Source organism: Sinohyriopsis cumingii, chromosome 4 (genome assembly GCF_028554795.1).
Source record: "Sinohyriopsis cumingii isolate HCF-2022 chromosome 4, ASM2855479v2, whole genome shotgun sequence".
Taxonomy (NCBI): Eukaryota; Metazoa; Mollusca; class Bivalvia; order Unionida; family Unionidae; genus Sinohyriopsis; species Sinohyriopsis cumingii.
In genome coordinates, this window is record NC_142964.1 from 67,461,592 (window position 1) to 67,479,812 (window position 18,221).

An 18,221-nucleotide genomic window follows, 5' to 3' on the forward strand; every position below is an offset into this window, starting at 1 on the left:
AACAAAATTCCCAGTGTGCAACAGTGAAGCAAAGATGACATTGCTTAATTGCATTAGGACATTGCCATCTTAATAGATAGGATGATACTAGAGTGTGATTTATGATGACTGTGTTCTTATACCAGTGGTGTATGCTGTTAGATAAACATTTATTTCAAACTGACGTTCACTTTTTGATGACTTTTCTAGTATATAATCCAGAGACTTTTTAAAAAAATGTCCACTATCAGTAAACAATGCAAAACAATTATATATTTCCGCCATCAATAAATCTGTCCCCATAATAGTTTTGGTGAAAGATTTATCAGTCTAATATTTTCTTATCAAAGTTGATACCATCTATACTCGCTTACAGGTCAAGTACAACTGTGAGCAACATTGACTGGATCTTCCATCACATAATACACTGGCAGATCAGGGTCATATGTTGTTTATTCTACTGATTACTCCTAGCAAAACTGAATAGACCCAGATCTGTGGGTGCAATATTAAACAGCAGATCCGGATCTGTGCAGTTTTCAGTTGGACTGAACTTATAAACAAATACATACGGTAGATAAAAAATTTTATAATTATGCATCAATAATACACATGCCTTAAATATAACTTGCATAATTGGGTTTTGAATTTATTAAGGATATAAATATTCCTCCTTTTCATTACTAAATTGATGGAAATTCATAAAGGGTAATTCATTCATCATTTCCTTTTGTCTACATTTTTTATATATTTTTTACAAACACGTTTAAATAAATGAAAAGAAATTCAGCACAAACTTTTAATAGTGTTGTAACATTAACATACAGTATTGATAGTGTTGGCACTGCTAGTCTAGCAGGAAAGGTTATAATTTGGCTCCTTTTTCTGTACCTGCCATTGCAGAAGAGACAAATTAGTTAGCAAATGCATAATATATTCCTGATTGCTTGAAGCTCCATTAAGGTATTTAGGAGGAGTTGGTTCAGTAGATTTAAAAATCAGTTAGATTTCCAAACTAAAATTGCACTTTTGTGGAAAATTGTTGTTTCCAACAGGACTTTTTTTCTCTCCAATATTATGTACTCAGGACCCATTCCCAAGTTCCAGAGCAATTCCTGTTCAAGGTTATGATACTCCTCTGTATCTGCCTGTTGATGAGTGGAAATTAGCATTTTCCAAGTACACTTTGCACTCATGTACTGTATAGAAATCGATTGGTACACAATAATGTATGGTGACCTGAATACTAATTAAAATAGAAATAACATACATTAAGCTTTCCTGAGAGATCAAATCACCATGAATGATGCATGTAGTCATGTGACCATACATAATAGTTTTGCTCCAATAGTAGTACAAGTGGCACAATGGTACCATGCTGTGCATGGAGTGTTGAGTGTGCAAAGCTCAAGACCTCCTGTGAATTAACAAATATGAAGTGTTTGTACATAATAGATGGTATGTAATAAAGATATGAACACTGGAGGAATCGATTTAGAGAACTCTCCTTGAAAGGAAAAATTGGTATGTTACATCAGTGCTCCAGAAACGGTATCATTCTTACACCCAGGTCCTCTTAAATCATAAAGGAGCTCCTCTTTTTATTTTATACTGTGGGTGTGTGTTTGTGTGATTTGGATTTTTAACGTAGCTTTGAAAAGTTTCGGTCATATTGCTACGATGTCAGCAATGTGACAGTTTATAGTGATGTCTTGCACTTGGGCATCATGCCGCAGACATGTAGTGTCATGTCTGACCCAGTCACATTAAATGTCTGACCCAGTCACATTAACCTGACACTAGCCCGACCAGTCCTAACTCTAGCGTCTTAATGCTGAGCGCCTAGCGAGGCAGCTGTTGGTACCATTTTTTTAAAGTCTTTGGTATGACTCAGATGGGGTTCGAACTTGTGACCTCCTGCATCCAAGGTGGATGCTGTAACCACTAGGCCACTGGAGCAGTTGTATGCTATGGGGTAGGTTGGAGTGGTTAGATGGATAAACTGTATAAAGGTTAGTTGAGGTACAGGGTTTAAATTTGGCACACTAATGCTTCTCAGTTTTGATGGCCTTTCATGGTCTAATATTTTGCCTTCAGGGTCAGTGTTATTAATCAGTTTTTGCTTAACCACTTTTCTGTACTTTTCTGTTAATGCTTTTTAAAATAAAGGTGGATGAAACTTGGTTATTTCTTTCCAGTATCGTTACAGCTCTACCTTAAAGGTCATTTTCAGATTTCATCATTGTGAAATGTTTTGATATTGCCATGATAGAACAAAAGAATTCACTTAATTTGCCTGTTATTATACAATTTTGTATTTTTAATTGTTCATTCATTCTTAGGGACTTAGGGGAGAATACTGTATTGTTAGATTGACCAACCTAATTACATGTGTAAGAAACTGAATTTATTATTATTATTATTATTATTATTATTATTATTATTATTTCATCTGTGTGATCATGAAAGATATCACTTTTTGCAGTAACATCTTTGTTATTACTAATCAAATTTTCTGCCACATTTTACGCAGATGTAGAGGTTTTAAAAATTAACAAATTGAAAACATGAATGGTGTTCATGTGTGTTTTTCAGGCTTTTGATCGGGTCTGTTGTACTTTATGAGTTAGAACAGGTTTCAGATATAAAAAAAGTGTGATTTCCATCCTCATTGACAAAGTATGTGTTGGACACTGTTTTGTTAAGCAGATGATGAGTGGTCTGTGTCCATTTGCATTTGCCACATTGGCTATTTTGCCAGTTTGGCTAGAGGAGCGTGACTGTAGTGTACTGAAATCACCCTAGCTCAGCCTTATGTTGTAGGCCCCTTTTTGGTCTTTCCCAGCTTGTTTTAAAATCTGGTTTATATTCTTTGCAAATTAATTTTCATTATTCTTGATTTTAAGAGCCACAAAATTATGCAAGGCAATTATCACAACGACTGTTTTCACTTGACACCATCAACTGTATGCTCTGAATCCTTTGGTCTCCTTTTGTTTGGAAATGAGTTTTGTTTTTGCACATTCTTGCACCCCCACCCCAACCCTTCATATATATGCAGTTGAAGACTGATGTACAGCGATCTTTGTCAATAGATCCATTAAATGTTATTTACCAGTTCAGAAGTGTATACAGTACCTGCATTTAACACATTAATCCCTGGTGACGAGTTTACATGGCAGGAGATAGTAAGTACCCTAATGCCGAGCTCTGTAGCATCAAGGTCATGTATGATACACTAAAGTGGGTGGTATTATAGAAAGGTAGACAGATGTAGCTCTACAATGATACCAAATAATCTGGAAGTTCTAGTTGCACTACAAAATACAGAGGGAAAAACCTCACTTTTTGGCCCCGATTTTTTTCCAGCCAGAATATGCCCATGGTCAGAACCCGATTTTGTCTGGATTTTATACTTTTTGGTCTCAGATCTAAGGCAGACTGGTATGAACTGCAAACAGACAGATGAACCTTTGCAAAAAGTTGGAATAAAGAGTGGTCTTCATACAAAAATAATGGGTCTGTTAAACAAAAAAATAAACAAAAAAGTAAATAAACAAAATAAAAAATAAAACTCCAACTTTTACCCTTCTACTCATGTGCGAGCCAAATAGCCAATGAAAAACGATGTTTCTAAGACAACTAGGCATTATATTATTGGAAAATCACCTGGAAGTTGATTTATTAGGTTTAATTCGGAAATAGCTTTCAAAATGTGTTTCCTACTTGAATTTCAGGCGAAAACGACAAAAACCTCCAGGGTTTATGTGTTAACAGTTTTATAAAGGCACGCATTATGACAGTATGATGTTTTCACTAGTTCATGTAATGGGTTAGGATGTTAGATAAACATAGGTGAAAGGTAATAGTAACAAATGTTATGAAAAGCATCAGTCAGCTATTATTTAGCTAACTGAATAAGAATTAATACATGTATAGACTTTACATATACATTTAAACATATACATTTAAGTTTTGATCTTGAGATGCGAGAGCTAAAATCTAAACCAAGGTAATTTTAAGTCACCATGAATATATCAATATTTCAAACCAAACATTCTCAACTATGTTTTGGTGTTAAAAAAAAAGAGGTTACATAAACCATTTTGAAGAGACTAATGAAGAAGGCATAACACCAATACAGGTTGCAGCTGAAAGATTTGAAAAAGCCAAAGAATTGCTGATTTATTACAAAGAATTGCATAAAACTGGGGACTATCTAAAGTTTAAAGTTGAAGGTGTTAAGGAAACTGATGCTGTTAAATGAGGGCAGTTGCGAGTTCCCTGTTTCTGTATAATTTGAAAGACAACATCTGTAATTTTGATGGTTGCTGTTGGATAGGGAATGTGAATAAATTGGTTAACGATTTTTTTTATCCCCAGGTTGCTTCCATCTAAAACTTACTTAAAAAAGACTAAATGAATTGGAATAGGACTGTTTCATACAGTTCTTAATAAATTTGTACTTTGAAGGTGCAGTATGTAGGCCGATCCAGTAAAACGTCCAGTGCATTTTGGTTATCATTAAAATCCTGTTTAAATATGGAAATGTAACAATACCTAATAGACAAACACTACTTGTGTACAGATTGGTGTTTATTATTTGTGCATTGTTTTAATGAGACTTCATTAACAACAACATTGGAATGAATTGCCCACTGAACTTAGACATGAAGACACAGTGATCACATTCAAGAGGGCTCTCAAAACTCACTTATTTCGACTGCAAGAACAAACTTAAAGACCTAATAATGTTTCCAACCTGAAATATTCACAGCATGTTTTTTTTTTTTAATGTTTTTTTCTAATTTCATCTGTTTGTTTTTGTAATAATATTTATGTTTTTTACCTTATAGGTGTTGTCTAATGTTGTAAAGCGCTTAGAGCTTCTAAAGATTAGGTGCTATACAAAGTCCTCATTATTATTATTATATAAGCATAATGCCTGACCTGAAATCTGAGTCATCAGATCGCTTAAATGAAGCAGGCATATACATTTAAAATGCCATTGAATGCATCCATCGGTGTATGATTTGCTTGCACACATTGTTGCTAGAGCAATGATGAAAGACGTATTGCTGTAATGTCAACATTTCCTTTTGGACCGATCTTGTTAAATGTTTGACTGTTTGACGTCTTCTCTGTTTACCTATCTGCTGAATTTATATAAACGTGACTTCAAAATTCATGTCGTAAATTGATGTCAGTATAATAGATCTGTCATATAATTGCAAAACAGTTCTCCTGTTTTGAACACTTAAGTTGGCAAATGATGGAATGGGGCAGATATCGTTCATTCACGGAATAATAACAATTTTGCATATCAAGAACTTCTTTTCAATAGCTTTACATGTGTGAAACCTCATTGTAAACAAGGCATGTTGACCTTATATTTAGGTAGGATGATTGTGCAAATTTAGCACAAGTCAACAAAGAATGTATAGATATTTTCTGTTGCAATTTTATATACTTCTATCACGTCTTATCATATTTTTTTTTATACCTGTATTGGAGATGTACATCATGTTTATAACTTGGGTTTCCTATCACTATTGACACGCATGTGTGAAATATTAATTAAAAACTCTAGGGATCATTTCATCCAGCAGCTTTTCTTCCTCTAGTTTAACTAAGTTATTGGCTTCAGATGTTTGGATGTAAAAGGAGATAATACTTTTTTGAAGTCTGTAATTTGTTAGCACAAATCTCTATAAGTTTTGCACTGGGTAATTAAGGCTGTGTTTTGTGGTATGTGTATTGAAAGCTTTGGAAGAAAGATACACTCACAGAACAAGTGCAAAGTTCATAAACGATGACTTTCCTGAAAATCATATTTTGGTATTGTTCTGGGTTAAAGTTGTTCACAAAAGCAAGATTTTACCCTTTTTCCAACCAATGTCCTTGGTTGAATCTCATTTGGAGGTGTGTCCACGGTTCAACTTTGTGTATAATCTCATGAATATCCTCTGTTTACGCCAAATACAAATACACACACATATACATGCGCACACACACACACACACACAGAGCTGTGAATGTGTGTAGACCCAAACCTGTCAAAGTACAGCACAATCACATAAAACTGTCAGTGAATGTGTGTAGACCCAAACCTGTCAACGTACAGCACAATCGCATAAAACTGTCAGTGAATGTGTGTAGATCCAAAACCTGTCAATGTACAGCACAATTGCATAAAACTGTCAGTGAATGTGTGTAGACCCAAACCTGTCAACGTACAGCACAATCGCATAAAACTGTCAGTGAATGTGTTAATATGAGATCCATGACCATGTTTATCATACAGCAGGAGCATGTTATAATGAAGGGCCTTGTAGTGATAGTTTGGTATTGTGTGAAAGCAAGTCCATGATGTTCATGTGTCACATTTAATTGATAAACACAATACATTATTTGCAATGCTGTATTGAACATAATGTGCAGGATTTAAATCAAATATGTTTGAAGTCAAAATTAGGCTTGGGGAAAAAGGCATAATTTTCACAGATGATTGGCCTCCATGAAGCTGTAAATTCACCATTTGTCATGGGGTACTAACTTTCTTGAAATTTATGATTGCTACAAATTAAATTTAATGACCCAACTAACAATTATTTTTTGTGGAAACAAAAATTTTTTTTTAGCCTACAAATTTAACTGTCCTGAAAATGTTTTTGGGGTGTGGGTATGGGTGTGGGTGTGAGTAGCAAAACGATGAAAATTAATCCTGATGAAAATAACAGTATTCCACCTTACCTCTTAAGTGTATCCATGTACATGGTAAAAATGATTAATTACTAATCAACAAAGAGCTAATTTAATTTGTCACATTTTTGAAAGTTGACACTTCCCTCCACATTCTTTCTTGAGGAAGCTCAAAGGTCAGGTTTTTATTGAAATAATGAGACAGTTCTATGGTTGTTATAATGTGACTTTAGTCATGTAAAAGGTATTTGCAAGTAACATACTTACCTGTTGAAGCACGTGCACAGTGTATGACAAGTATTGTTATGCACATCAAGGGCTCAGGATTACATGTAGAATACATGTGGGAGACTAATGGAGCATGCAGGTGTGGGTTTGATTCCTACAACAGATCAGCCCAGGTGGGCTACTTGGTATGTCCTTTCAGCAGGCACTTGACTCCAATTACCTTGCCACTAAATAACTTGTGTTGCTGTACTGTAAAACAAATCGAACCTTTGTCATGTGCAATAAATAATAAATGCTGGCCACAAGAAAATCACTGTTTTGTTATGTCATACTTGGTTTAGCCCTCTTACCCCAATGAAAGGGCCAGCTAACCCATATTTGATAAACACCTGTTTGTTTTCATTGTTCTCACAAATGTTGTCATTTTAAACTGATAGATTGATTAAGACATGTTTGGTTAAGATGAATTAGGGTACATACATACAGGGTCTATTCATGTTAAACTGATAGATTGATTGAGATGAGTTTGGTTGCTTGGCCTATTGGGAAAGGAGTTGCCATAGCACAAATGGACTTATAACTGAAGGGACATGGGTCTTAATACCCACCAGGGCTGGGTTGGCTGCCTCAGTGTGTCCATGGAGAAAGCACTTAGATTTAACACACTAACCCCTGGCGACGAGTTTACATGGCAGGAGGTAGTAGCCTACTGCCAAGCTCTGTAGTGTCAAGGTCATGTATGATACACTGAAGTGGGTGGTATTATAGAAAGGTTGGAAGATGTAGCTCTACATTGATACCAAATAATCTGGAAGTTCTAGTTGCACTACAAAATACAAAGGGGAAAAGCCTCATTTTTTGGACCCGATTTTTTTTTTCCACCCAAAGTTTGTCCGTGGTCAGAATCGATTTTGTGTCCGGAGTTTAGACTTTTTGATATCATATCTAAGGCCAGTATGAACTGCAAACAGACAGATGAACCTTTGCAAAATGTAGGATAAGATGGGCATTTGGAATAAAGAGTAGTCTCGATACGAAAATAATTGGTCCGTTAAGGAAAAAAAAAAAAAGAACTCCCAACTTTTACCCTTCTGCTCATGCGTGAGCCAAATAGCCAATGAAAAACGATGTTTCTAGGACAACTAGGCATTAGGTTATTGGAAAATCACCTGGAAGTTGATGTATTAGGATGTATTCAGAAATAGCTTTCAAAATGTGTTTCCTACTCGAATTTCAGGTAAAAACGACAAAAACCTCCAGGGGTTAATGTGTTAATTTCCTCAGCATATGTTTAGCTACTGTGTTGAAAGTGGTGTGATAAACCAAGAAATTAGACTTGTAGATAGCAACAGTCGCTCCTTAGTTACTGTGCTAGACCCATGACCAGAAGGATGTGGGTTAGAATCCTGCCCAGGCCAGGCTGGGTGAGTCTTGGCAAGACGCTTACTCTGATTGACTCGGTGCAATATAACCTTTCATGCGTTGATGTGGTGTTTAACACCAAGTGATCCAGCCTTAAATAACCATGGCAGTATGGGCCCAGTGGGCAAGAGGAAAACCAATATTAATTATATCCATATAAGCTGATTTCTTTGAGAATTCATCTTGTCTTCATGTACCTGTCATTTTGCCAAGATAGCAGAATTTTAGATCTTAAATTTATTGCTTCCTTTATTACACAATATGGACAGGTATAGCAGAGTTTTTGACAAGTGACTGACATTTTGTGAGATTTTACTTGAGGCCTTTGACGTGTAACCTGTCAGAGAGGTCCAGAATATATGTGCAAGTCATACATTAGAAATCTTCAGTTAGGATGGTGCCACTTTTTCCTGTCCATAACATGAACCTTTGATCCATTTGTGAAAAACAAGCATAGATCTGGCCCCTCCATCATAATACTTTACTCGACTCTTAACCTTTTTAAGAAATATTCTGACCAATGGAAAGGCTGCAATAATTTCCTGTCAGGAGTAGCAGGTTATAATGTAATTCAGTGATTCACTGATTTAAATTATGGAAATCTTAACTTGTGTAAATGCTGAATTAGATTTTTAATGTGATATTTACTGGTTTCGTTAAATAAGCATGAATTCAGCACCGAGTGTAGATTCAAGATCGTGAATATGCACAACATTGATATAATGGCATTTTGGTTTGGCAGGTAAATTACATGTCATCAGTTTTGAGGTTCACAAAGGAAATCCTTTAAGTTGTCTCATAATGAAATATGGACTTCAAGAGCATGTATAAGCTTAGGTCATTGATAGTTGTGCTGTTGACAGATACTGCCTTCACAAAATGAATGTGAAACTCTTTACATTCATGGACTATTTTCTCAAAATTCTTGTCAAAAATTAAAGCTGCAAGCTTGACTTGAATTTTTTTTCTTCTTTCTATTCAATTTTATTCCAATCCCCATGAAACAGTACTGTAAAAAAAATCAGTGATTTAATTCCTTAACCATTTTTGGGGTGGGTGGAGGCTCACATGTGTTAATTTCAATCCAATTGATTTATTTTCCCAGTTCAAGCAGAAAATTCCGAGGCAAAAACGTAAATAACACATAACTTCAAAAAGTTTATGAAATATTACACAAGTTCAATAAAAGGTAGAAATGATTTTGCAGACAAATCTTTTATGGTAGATCTATGTTTTGCTGCTTTTTTCTCTCTCTACTTGAATTACTAATTTTCTCGAGTCCATTAGCACTGGGACATATCCAGAAAAAGTGTAAAAATCCCATTTTATGTTTTGCTGTCAGTAAATGTCAGGTGACCACATGGATAGTTTTTACCTTATGTATCTTTAATTTTTTGTTTCCAGAAGCGATACCGATTAGCAATTATGGTTGTGACAGGAGAGGGTCCACGGTGCCTGTGCTCAGCCAAGTGGAAAAGTGCAGGTAAGACATTCAAATTCACAAACATACAGATACATGCTTCTCTCCCCAAAAATATAAAATGAATAAAACTGAATAAAGACATGGTCAGAAACTGATATGGAAATTACATTGATTGGGAAATGACTTGCAGAGCAGAGGATGATGGAGAATAAAGTTGTTGTTGTTGTTGTTCTAGGGTTTAACGCCATTTTTCAGCACAATATAGGCTATACATGGCAGCCAGTATAACTGGTGGAGGAAGAACCCTGGAAAACCCAGGGAAGAACCACTGACCCATGAGAAGCTACTGGCAGGCTTTCCCACATACCCACGTTAGCCAAGCCCTGGACTCGAACCCACGCAGACAGAGGGGAGATGGCAGTGATCCAGAAAGGTGAGCGCTTTAGACCACTCGGCCACTCGGGGCCCCCGAGAATAAAGTTAAATTTGGACATGGGTTCAAGTTTTGTTCATAATGAATGGAATGAAAAGGGTTTCTGTGGCTGCTGAGTGCCATAAATCAGTGAACTCTCCCTTAGCCTATTTCATTGCATACTGCAGTAATGCAGCTGGTTATCATCAAAATTCTTTACGAAAAACACTCAAGACTGTTTGGTGGTTCCCTAAAACTAAGTATCCAAATTACATTGTATATAGTTGGTCCAGTGGCCTTAAAGTAGTTAGATCATCTGCCTCGGATGTGGAAGATTGTGGGTTTGAACCTTGGCCGAGTTGTACCAAAGACGTATAAAAAATACTTGGTGCTCAGCATTAAGAGGTTAGTGTAAGGACTGGTCAGCCTGATGTCAGGATAATGTAACTAGGTGGGATATGATGCCACATGCCTGCAGCATGATGCCCCGGTGCTAGACATCACTATAAATTGCCACACTGCAGAAGACATTGTAGTGATATGACTCAGATTGTTAGAGCTACATTTCAAATCCCAAAACACACATACACTTTCAGTATTATATTTACATGGCTTCTTATTTTGTTTCTTGTTCTTTGGAAGGGAAATGGCTACAGATAAAATTACCATTTCAAGACAGTGGTAACTTTCTTCCTGTTTCCCATTTGACATACAGACATTTCTCTCCTCATTAAGCTATGACCATAATTGACATACAGAATCAGTATGCTACCATATACATGTATACATGTATTAACAGCTAGCTAGTATCCATCAATGTCCATGAAAGTGGTCACACTTGAATACATGGCTTCATTTTTGCTGGTTAGTTAATGATTCCACAGAATGATTTTATGAATTTTAATCAAGTAAATGACACTTTTATTTAGTGATCGAAGTCAGCATATGTAGTCAACATGTTGAAAGACTTTATGTTTGATAACAGTGCCACAATTAACCAGCATATGTTTAATGCACTCTGGATTCAGTTTAAAAGCACAATTTTTATTAGAATCAGTTATAAGTGGCATATTAATCATAGAAGTAACTGCCCAAGCAACCCCTGCAGCTGGGGTTGTTCATCAAACAACTTTTATTTATTGGGGGTGGCCCATAATTAAATTTACTAATTAAAACTATAATGCCAACCATGAAGATTTAATGAAGTCATTCCTTTCATTCCTACTAATTATGCCTTTATGATCATGTCTGATTTTACTGTCAGTTTTTTATATAAAAATGTAGGTGAACTGCATGCAGTTTGAGCACTGGTATTTAGACTGCTGAAACCCTTGTAATGTATTTAGTATTGCATATACTTTAGTTGCCAAGGTGTTATAGCAGTCTGTTCTTTTTCAGTTTGCAGTTGAAGCTTGAAAACATGCAGTGCTCTAGTACCCTAATTGTGTGATTGAATCTTTTTATTATTTATAGTTTTCAAAGGCTGCAGGCCAGGGAAGGCTTTACTTCAGAACAGAGCCTGTGTTTTCTGTGAGATGGGCAATTTTTGTGATCCCTTATAATTGTTATTACATTCTTATTGAGAAAGAACCATTCATGCTTGCACCATGGACATTTTTTTGGACCAAAATACAGGAATGAATTATTACGTGTATTAAAGTTGTTGCATCTAATAAATAAGCATAGCTCAGCATTTTTCTGATATGCACACCCTGAAAGCAAAGTTTCTGTCTTTTTAAACAAATCAAAATGTAAAATGATGTTTATGAATTTTTCTTTGTTAATATGTATGTCTATACGTATTCCAAGATATGCCAATGCATCCTATTACAAAACAAATAATGTCAACTTTCTTCTTTAAGATTTTATTGTTTCTTTGTTAATAATAAAGTTCGGACTTGGATTGACTGAATTAAAATTGCCTTTTAAACATTCGGCAAATTAAATGCATTGGTGTAGAATGAAAGTATATGGCCAGCTTTTGGATGTAAATAAATTGAAAATACATTTAGGAGCTTCCTCTACATAAAATATACATGTTCATGTTTTGAAAGCATGTTCTTTAAACCTTTGTGGAAAGGTATCAGAAGATGTTTTTTGCTTTGATATGAGTCAATTTGACTTCACAGTTGGTTCACTCTATCTTGGTAAGAGAAGGGTAATTGAGGGTTAGCATGCCTCAAGAGTGTTTCCTGTCACATAAATGAATGGAATAGGCATTAAATATGCACCATTAGGTGCACCCTGGGGGAAAATCATCCAAGAAATTTGCATTTAATTCAATGGGCATGTTTGGTGATTTTAATTAATTGATGAAAAGGTGGATTGGCATGAGGGAAACATTTAGGGAATTTGTTTTGTAAGATAATTTTGTACAGAAAACCATTTCTGTTTTAAATTGAGTACAGCTAATTTAAATGTATACTAAAAGCCATGTAATACGAAGTAAGGCAGTGCCCTTCCCAGATTTAAAAGCCCTGATCTTTCATTAACCTTTTGGTTGCCCATGAAATTGGGAAACAATTTTATGTGTTGTTTGCCACTTGTGTATTTATTTATATTTGGTTCCACACACACACACACACCCTTTTTTATACACAACTCATTGATAATGATAATTAGTTTCAGTCACCTGGATCTTGCTTACAGTCCACAAATTAATGCTCCAAAATTGTTTTAAGCATTCAGCATAAGGTATTAAAATGTACCACAATTCAGATCTTTTAATCCAGTCGTTTTTTTAAAAAGTAGAATGGAACAATTAATAAAATCAGCGTTAATGTGTGTCTGTGTAATTGGATTGAATGTAAACTTAGGACAAAACAGCAAAAGTGTTATTATTAATACTGGGATACTTGACCTTTACTGGTTCTAAACAAAAGAACCGTAACATATTTATCTCCATAATCTTGTTGACAAGTAACTTGTCTATAATCCATGTGTCTATAGTAAATGAGAATTTTGCGTTGTTGTGGTATTTGCTTTTTAAAATAATATAACTAGGATTTGATTGGCTGGTTTGCTTTTGAACTGCACTTTTAGCACTTTATTTGTCTATGTACGCAGAGGAAATGGGTTTTTTTTCAGGAAAATATGGCTAATACTTGGCCCACCTACCCACCCACCCACACACCACACACATACATACATAGTGGCCAGGCTACATAGGATACTGGATTTCAGAAGGTTCATGGTAAGGGTATTGCTTTTTTAAATTTTAGTTGATAACAAGGATACAAGGACATATCTCCTTCTTGCCCTAAATCTCCTAAACCCCTGTTCCCCCCCCCTCCAGGTTTGCATAATTAGAAAAGACCAGATGTGCCCACCTGCTCAATGGTTAGCCTACCTGACTCATGACCAAAAAGTGTACAGTTTTGAATCATACAATTAGATTGGACTAAGTCAGCTATCATGGAGTAACCTTGGGCAAGGCACTGTAATGCAGTTGCCTTGACACTAACCCACTACGGTACTGTATGTAAAACACTAAACTTAACCAGATACTCAGCTGAGTTCACAAACTCACTTTCTGATAGCTTACATTAAATAAAGGAATTGAAATACTATTTTTAGATACATAAATAGACATGGGGATGTGAAAGACATGTTATCACTGATTGTCGAGGTTATGTACAATGCTTAGAAGAGTATATTTTTCTGATTAAAACTTCTGCCATCATGTGAGCCTGTGGAATCTTGTATCATCTATGTAGATGCATTGGATGATGATTTAATGCTTCATCAAAGATGGCATCTGACAAAATAAAAACAGAAAGACAAGTAATACAGTAATGGGGATGTTAATGCATGCATACCTTGTGACATATACCTAGCTGTTGATAAACCTAAAACAGGAAATGCAGTTCCTTCACATATAAAATTATGACTTGACAGAAGAACAAAGACATTAGTCTCAGACATATGGCATTTTGAATCTGCGCCAAAATTCCATGCGAAGGCGTTGAGGTTTTTTAGGCGTCAGTCTGTTACTGTAAGTTGACATGATATATTGCACTTGTAAGTCTTTTAATGCTTGCTTTTCGCAAGAACTTGGCATTTCGGTTATGAGGTGGGAATTATGTCCAACCACATCCTTGTTAAATATTTATCTATCCATCATCTGCTTCTTATAAAAATTATTTGCATATTTATCACAAAATGCAACTTGATCTTTATCTTCATTATGTCATTCCAAAACTTTAGAAGATTCATTATTAAAACTGTCATGTAATTTAGTATTCAATTGGAGAGTGCTTTTTAGTTGATTATTTGGTTAAGGACCCTTAAAGGAATCACCTTGTCTGCACATCAGTCCCTCAAGTTTGTGTGCAGATCAGTCCATCTGTCTGGCCATTCATGCTTCTTGTAAGCCCCAAATTCTGCAACCCTTACACATTTGGGATAAATGATGTATATTACACATGGATGTGTCAGTTAACAAAAATGGCGCCAAACTGAAATCCGGTATCACTGTATGTGTAACAAAGCAGCTAACTTGAAAATCTTGTCATTGCTGAAGACTAACAGAGCTGTTTTAGATAATGAACATTGGAAAGGAAGAAATGGTCTTGAAATCCTGGAAATGTTTTTCTCCCAGTATAGTGTCAATCACTTTGAGTGACTCTTGTTGTTAAAGAAATGACTATTACATGTGTGTGTATGAACACACCCTCCCACTACTGGTAGAGTAAAGCATGGAAAAATTAGTATAAATTAAATACCTTTTTCATGTCCACAGGAATGAAGTTCAGGACAAGCCTACAACTTTTTAAATCATAGTTTTACATGAAGCTTAATCTATTACTGCCAGCGGGCAACAGCACCAAAATAAAAGTTATCCATGGCCCAGCTTTTGCAAGCAAGGAAGAAAAAGATCATAAAAAGATAAATACTGTTTACTTGACATATATTTGTGTCAGTTATGAAAGTTTTAAAAGTTGTAATTGTTGACAGATTTGATTATTTCAGACAAATTTGATAATGTAATCTGCACGTCTCGATGACTAATTTTTGTGTGTGGTTATATACAAATAATAAACTGTTTTGAGCTTTTCATGAAGTTACAAAACCGACCTTCTTATTTGGCTTTTTCTATAATATTTGACTGCTTTGGTGGCCTAAGTGGTTACATGGTCCCCTTCAGATGCAGGAGGTCACGGATTCAAACCTAGGCTATGTCATACCAAAGACTTGTAAAAATGTTACTAGCAGCTGCCTCACTTGGTGCACAGCATTAAGAGTTTAGTGTTAGGACTGTTTGGCCTGGTGTCAGGATAATGTGACCTGTGCATGATGCCCCAGTGCTAGACATTACTATAAACTGCAGACATCATAGCATTATGACTAAAATTATTAATGCTATATAAAAAAATAACCAGAAACCCCCAGTGTGTAATATTATAAGACAGCTATGCAATTCAGTGATGTGTGCCACTATTCAAATTTCTGAACTTGTAATTTTAGAATCTAGGTCATGAAACTTATTAGTAAAGTACACTTTTGGCTGTTAGTACAAAATGTATGTCAAGGTTGGAAGTCACACATACAGAAAGTGAACACTGGATACCAGACTTTGTTTACAACAGTTTGTACCGAATTCAGGCGATGTCTCAGATGTTTGACATTTTCTTTGATGTGGAAGAAACTAGTCACTTCTGTTGGGTGACTATTCAGTGTACAACATTTGCATTGCAAGACTGCATGCTTATTTAAATGCCTTGTATGCCATAAAATGGAGGGAAAAAAAGCAGGAAATAAATGAATGACAAACGATTTTTGTAATGCATATATCGCTATGTGTACTCTGTGTCCCACTGATTGATCTATACAGATTTCTACAAACATTTTTATGTGCAGAAGCTTGTAGTAGCCTTTTTATCCAGTGATGTCCATCTAACCAACCATCCATCTGTAAGAAAGGTGGTTTTGACAACATAACTTTAGTTTGCCCTGGTCTCTTTTTTTTTTTTGTTGTTGTTGTTAAACCCTTACATGTTGCTTGCCCATGGATAGAGGAATTTTCAACTACCTCAGGTATTTCTGCAGTAGAAATATAATCCTCAGACGTTGGTGCAGTAATTTACAGAAAAATCAAACATTTTGTTTGCCAAAATTTCTCCACATGCAAGAAACACAATCTCTGTTCTGACCACCTTGACTATTTCTTCAGTTGGATTGACATTAGGATTGACCAAAAAGTCAATGAAAAATGAAAACACAGTTTGGTAATTCATAACTTCCAGTAAATCCTTGTTTTATAAACAGCCAAAATAGTCTGAACAGCAGTTGCCTGCACACAGTTGAAGATAGACCTTGAAGTTGTGAATGGGGTAGAAACCAATGGATTTTGACCAGTATAGTCCAAGGTCAAATTCACTGGAGCTGAAAATGATTACCACCCTGCATGATAATACAAGTTTTCAAATTGGCCTAATTTCATGAAACTTCATACCAGATATAGACAGCACTGTATAGCTCTCTAGTAATTCTGAGGCTGAGGGGAATAGTTAAGGTTGCTGAAGCTGTCATTGTAATCATGTGGTTTAATTCATAAGTCAAGTTTCTTGGATCCAGTTTTTTTCATCAGACTGCATGGAAAGTCAGTAATAGTCCTTATTGATTTTTTTGCCAAGGGTCAAAGGTCAAAGTAAATGGCTCTAAAATTGTTCTTTTTAGTTCCACATAGTAAGTCTACATACTATATAAATCCTACCATTGTTAGGCCGTCTTGCATCTTTGTGGATGAGTTATGATGAGTAAAAGGCATGTGCCTGCCTACTAAACGTAGGTGTTAAGTAAAACACTCTGTTATCTACATTCATATAGAGAATGTGGTAGGTCAGTATTTAAGGCAATATTATATGTACTATCATCATTGTGTGAGGATGAGATATTTAGTTAAAATTTAGTAGTTTCTGACTGTTGTACGGACAGACATTAAACAATGGGGTTTTATCATCTTTAAGAGAACTACTTGCCATGGTTAAAAGTAACTCACAGTGCCCTACTTTTCTTCAAGCTACTGTATAAGATTGTTGTGTCATGGCAGAACAGACTAGACAGAACATTGTGAAATTCTTGTTAGGCATAGTCAGCTGTAGAATCATATACCTTTATGTGTGGATGGGCCTTGGTGAGTACAGCACCATTCCACCAAGTATGGGTAATGTTGGTGTGGTATTTATATTTCACAAATACGTCGATAGTAATTTCCTCCAGCAAAGTCTATGGCATGCAGTCAGCTCTTCTGTTACTAAGAACAGTTTGTGTTTTCATAATGGGTACTTTTCTGTATTTAGTTGTATTGGTCTCTGGACCTTGATGAAGCCAGTCAAGCTTTGTACAGGGACATAACTCAAATTCTAATCTTAAGTGGAAATGGTTTAACCCAGAGTGGTTGCCTTCCTTGATTATGTGTAATAAGACTTAAGACATTACTTAATTTCATTAGAAAATGCACATAAAAAAATCAGTTTTTTAAATATTTTGTCTTGGAATATTTTATGAATTTTTGTGCATCTGCCATATTGGCAGACTATATGATTCTACAATGCTGTCAGCCCATTACTTTTCATTTTCTGCATGATAACTTCAGTTCTATTACATGCACCATCATCAAATTTGTGGATAGTTTGCATTTTGAGTCAAGAAAAAGTATATAAATTTTAAGATCATAAGGTCAATAGTTAATGACATTGACTGAAAGAAAAAAAAGGTTTCTGTATTATAACATTATTTCTACATCACATACATGGGCAAAACTTGTGGATATCTTGCATTTGGAATAGGAAGAAGTCATATTGATTTTGTCAAAAGGTTAAAGTGCAAGGTCATGGAATGAAAGAAAAATGTTTTTATGCAATAACATTAGTTCTACATCACATACCTGGACCACACTTTGTGGATATCTTGCACTTTGGGTAAGAAAAAGACAATTCAATTTTGTAGGCACAAGGTCACAAGTGAAGGTTACTGTTACTGAAACAAAAGATGGTTTTTGCACAAAAACGCTGATATATCTAGGCCTGGATCAAATACTGGATATCTTGTTCT

At 35.4% G+C, this 18,221-nt stretch overlaps 1 protein-coding gene across 8 annotated transcripts in view; it reads left to right on the forward strand.

Moving 5' to 3' along the window:
- LOC149801378 (uncharacterized) overlaps positions 1 to 18,221 on the forward strand; it is a 106,936-nt gene that overhangs the window by 76,821 nt on the left and 11,894 nt on the right. For all 8 annotated transcript variants that reach the window (XR_016420634.1, XR_016420635.1, XM_089955448.1 and 5 more), the window contains exon 4: positions 9,736 to 9,814. Coding sequence is in view for 6 of the 8 variants with exons in the window: in XM_089955448.1 (XP_089811574.1) it covers positions 9,736 to 9,814 (79 nt within the window). In the remaining 2 variants the exon portion in view is untranslated. The remainder of the gene's footprint in view (positions 1 to 9,735; positions 9,815 to 18,221) is intronic.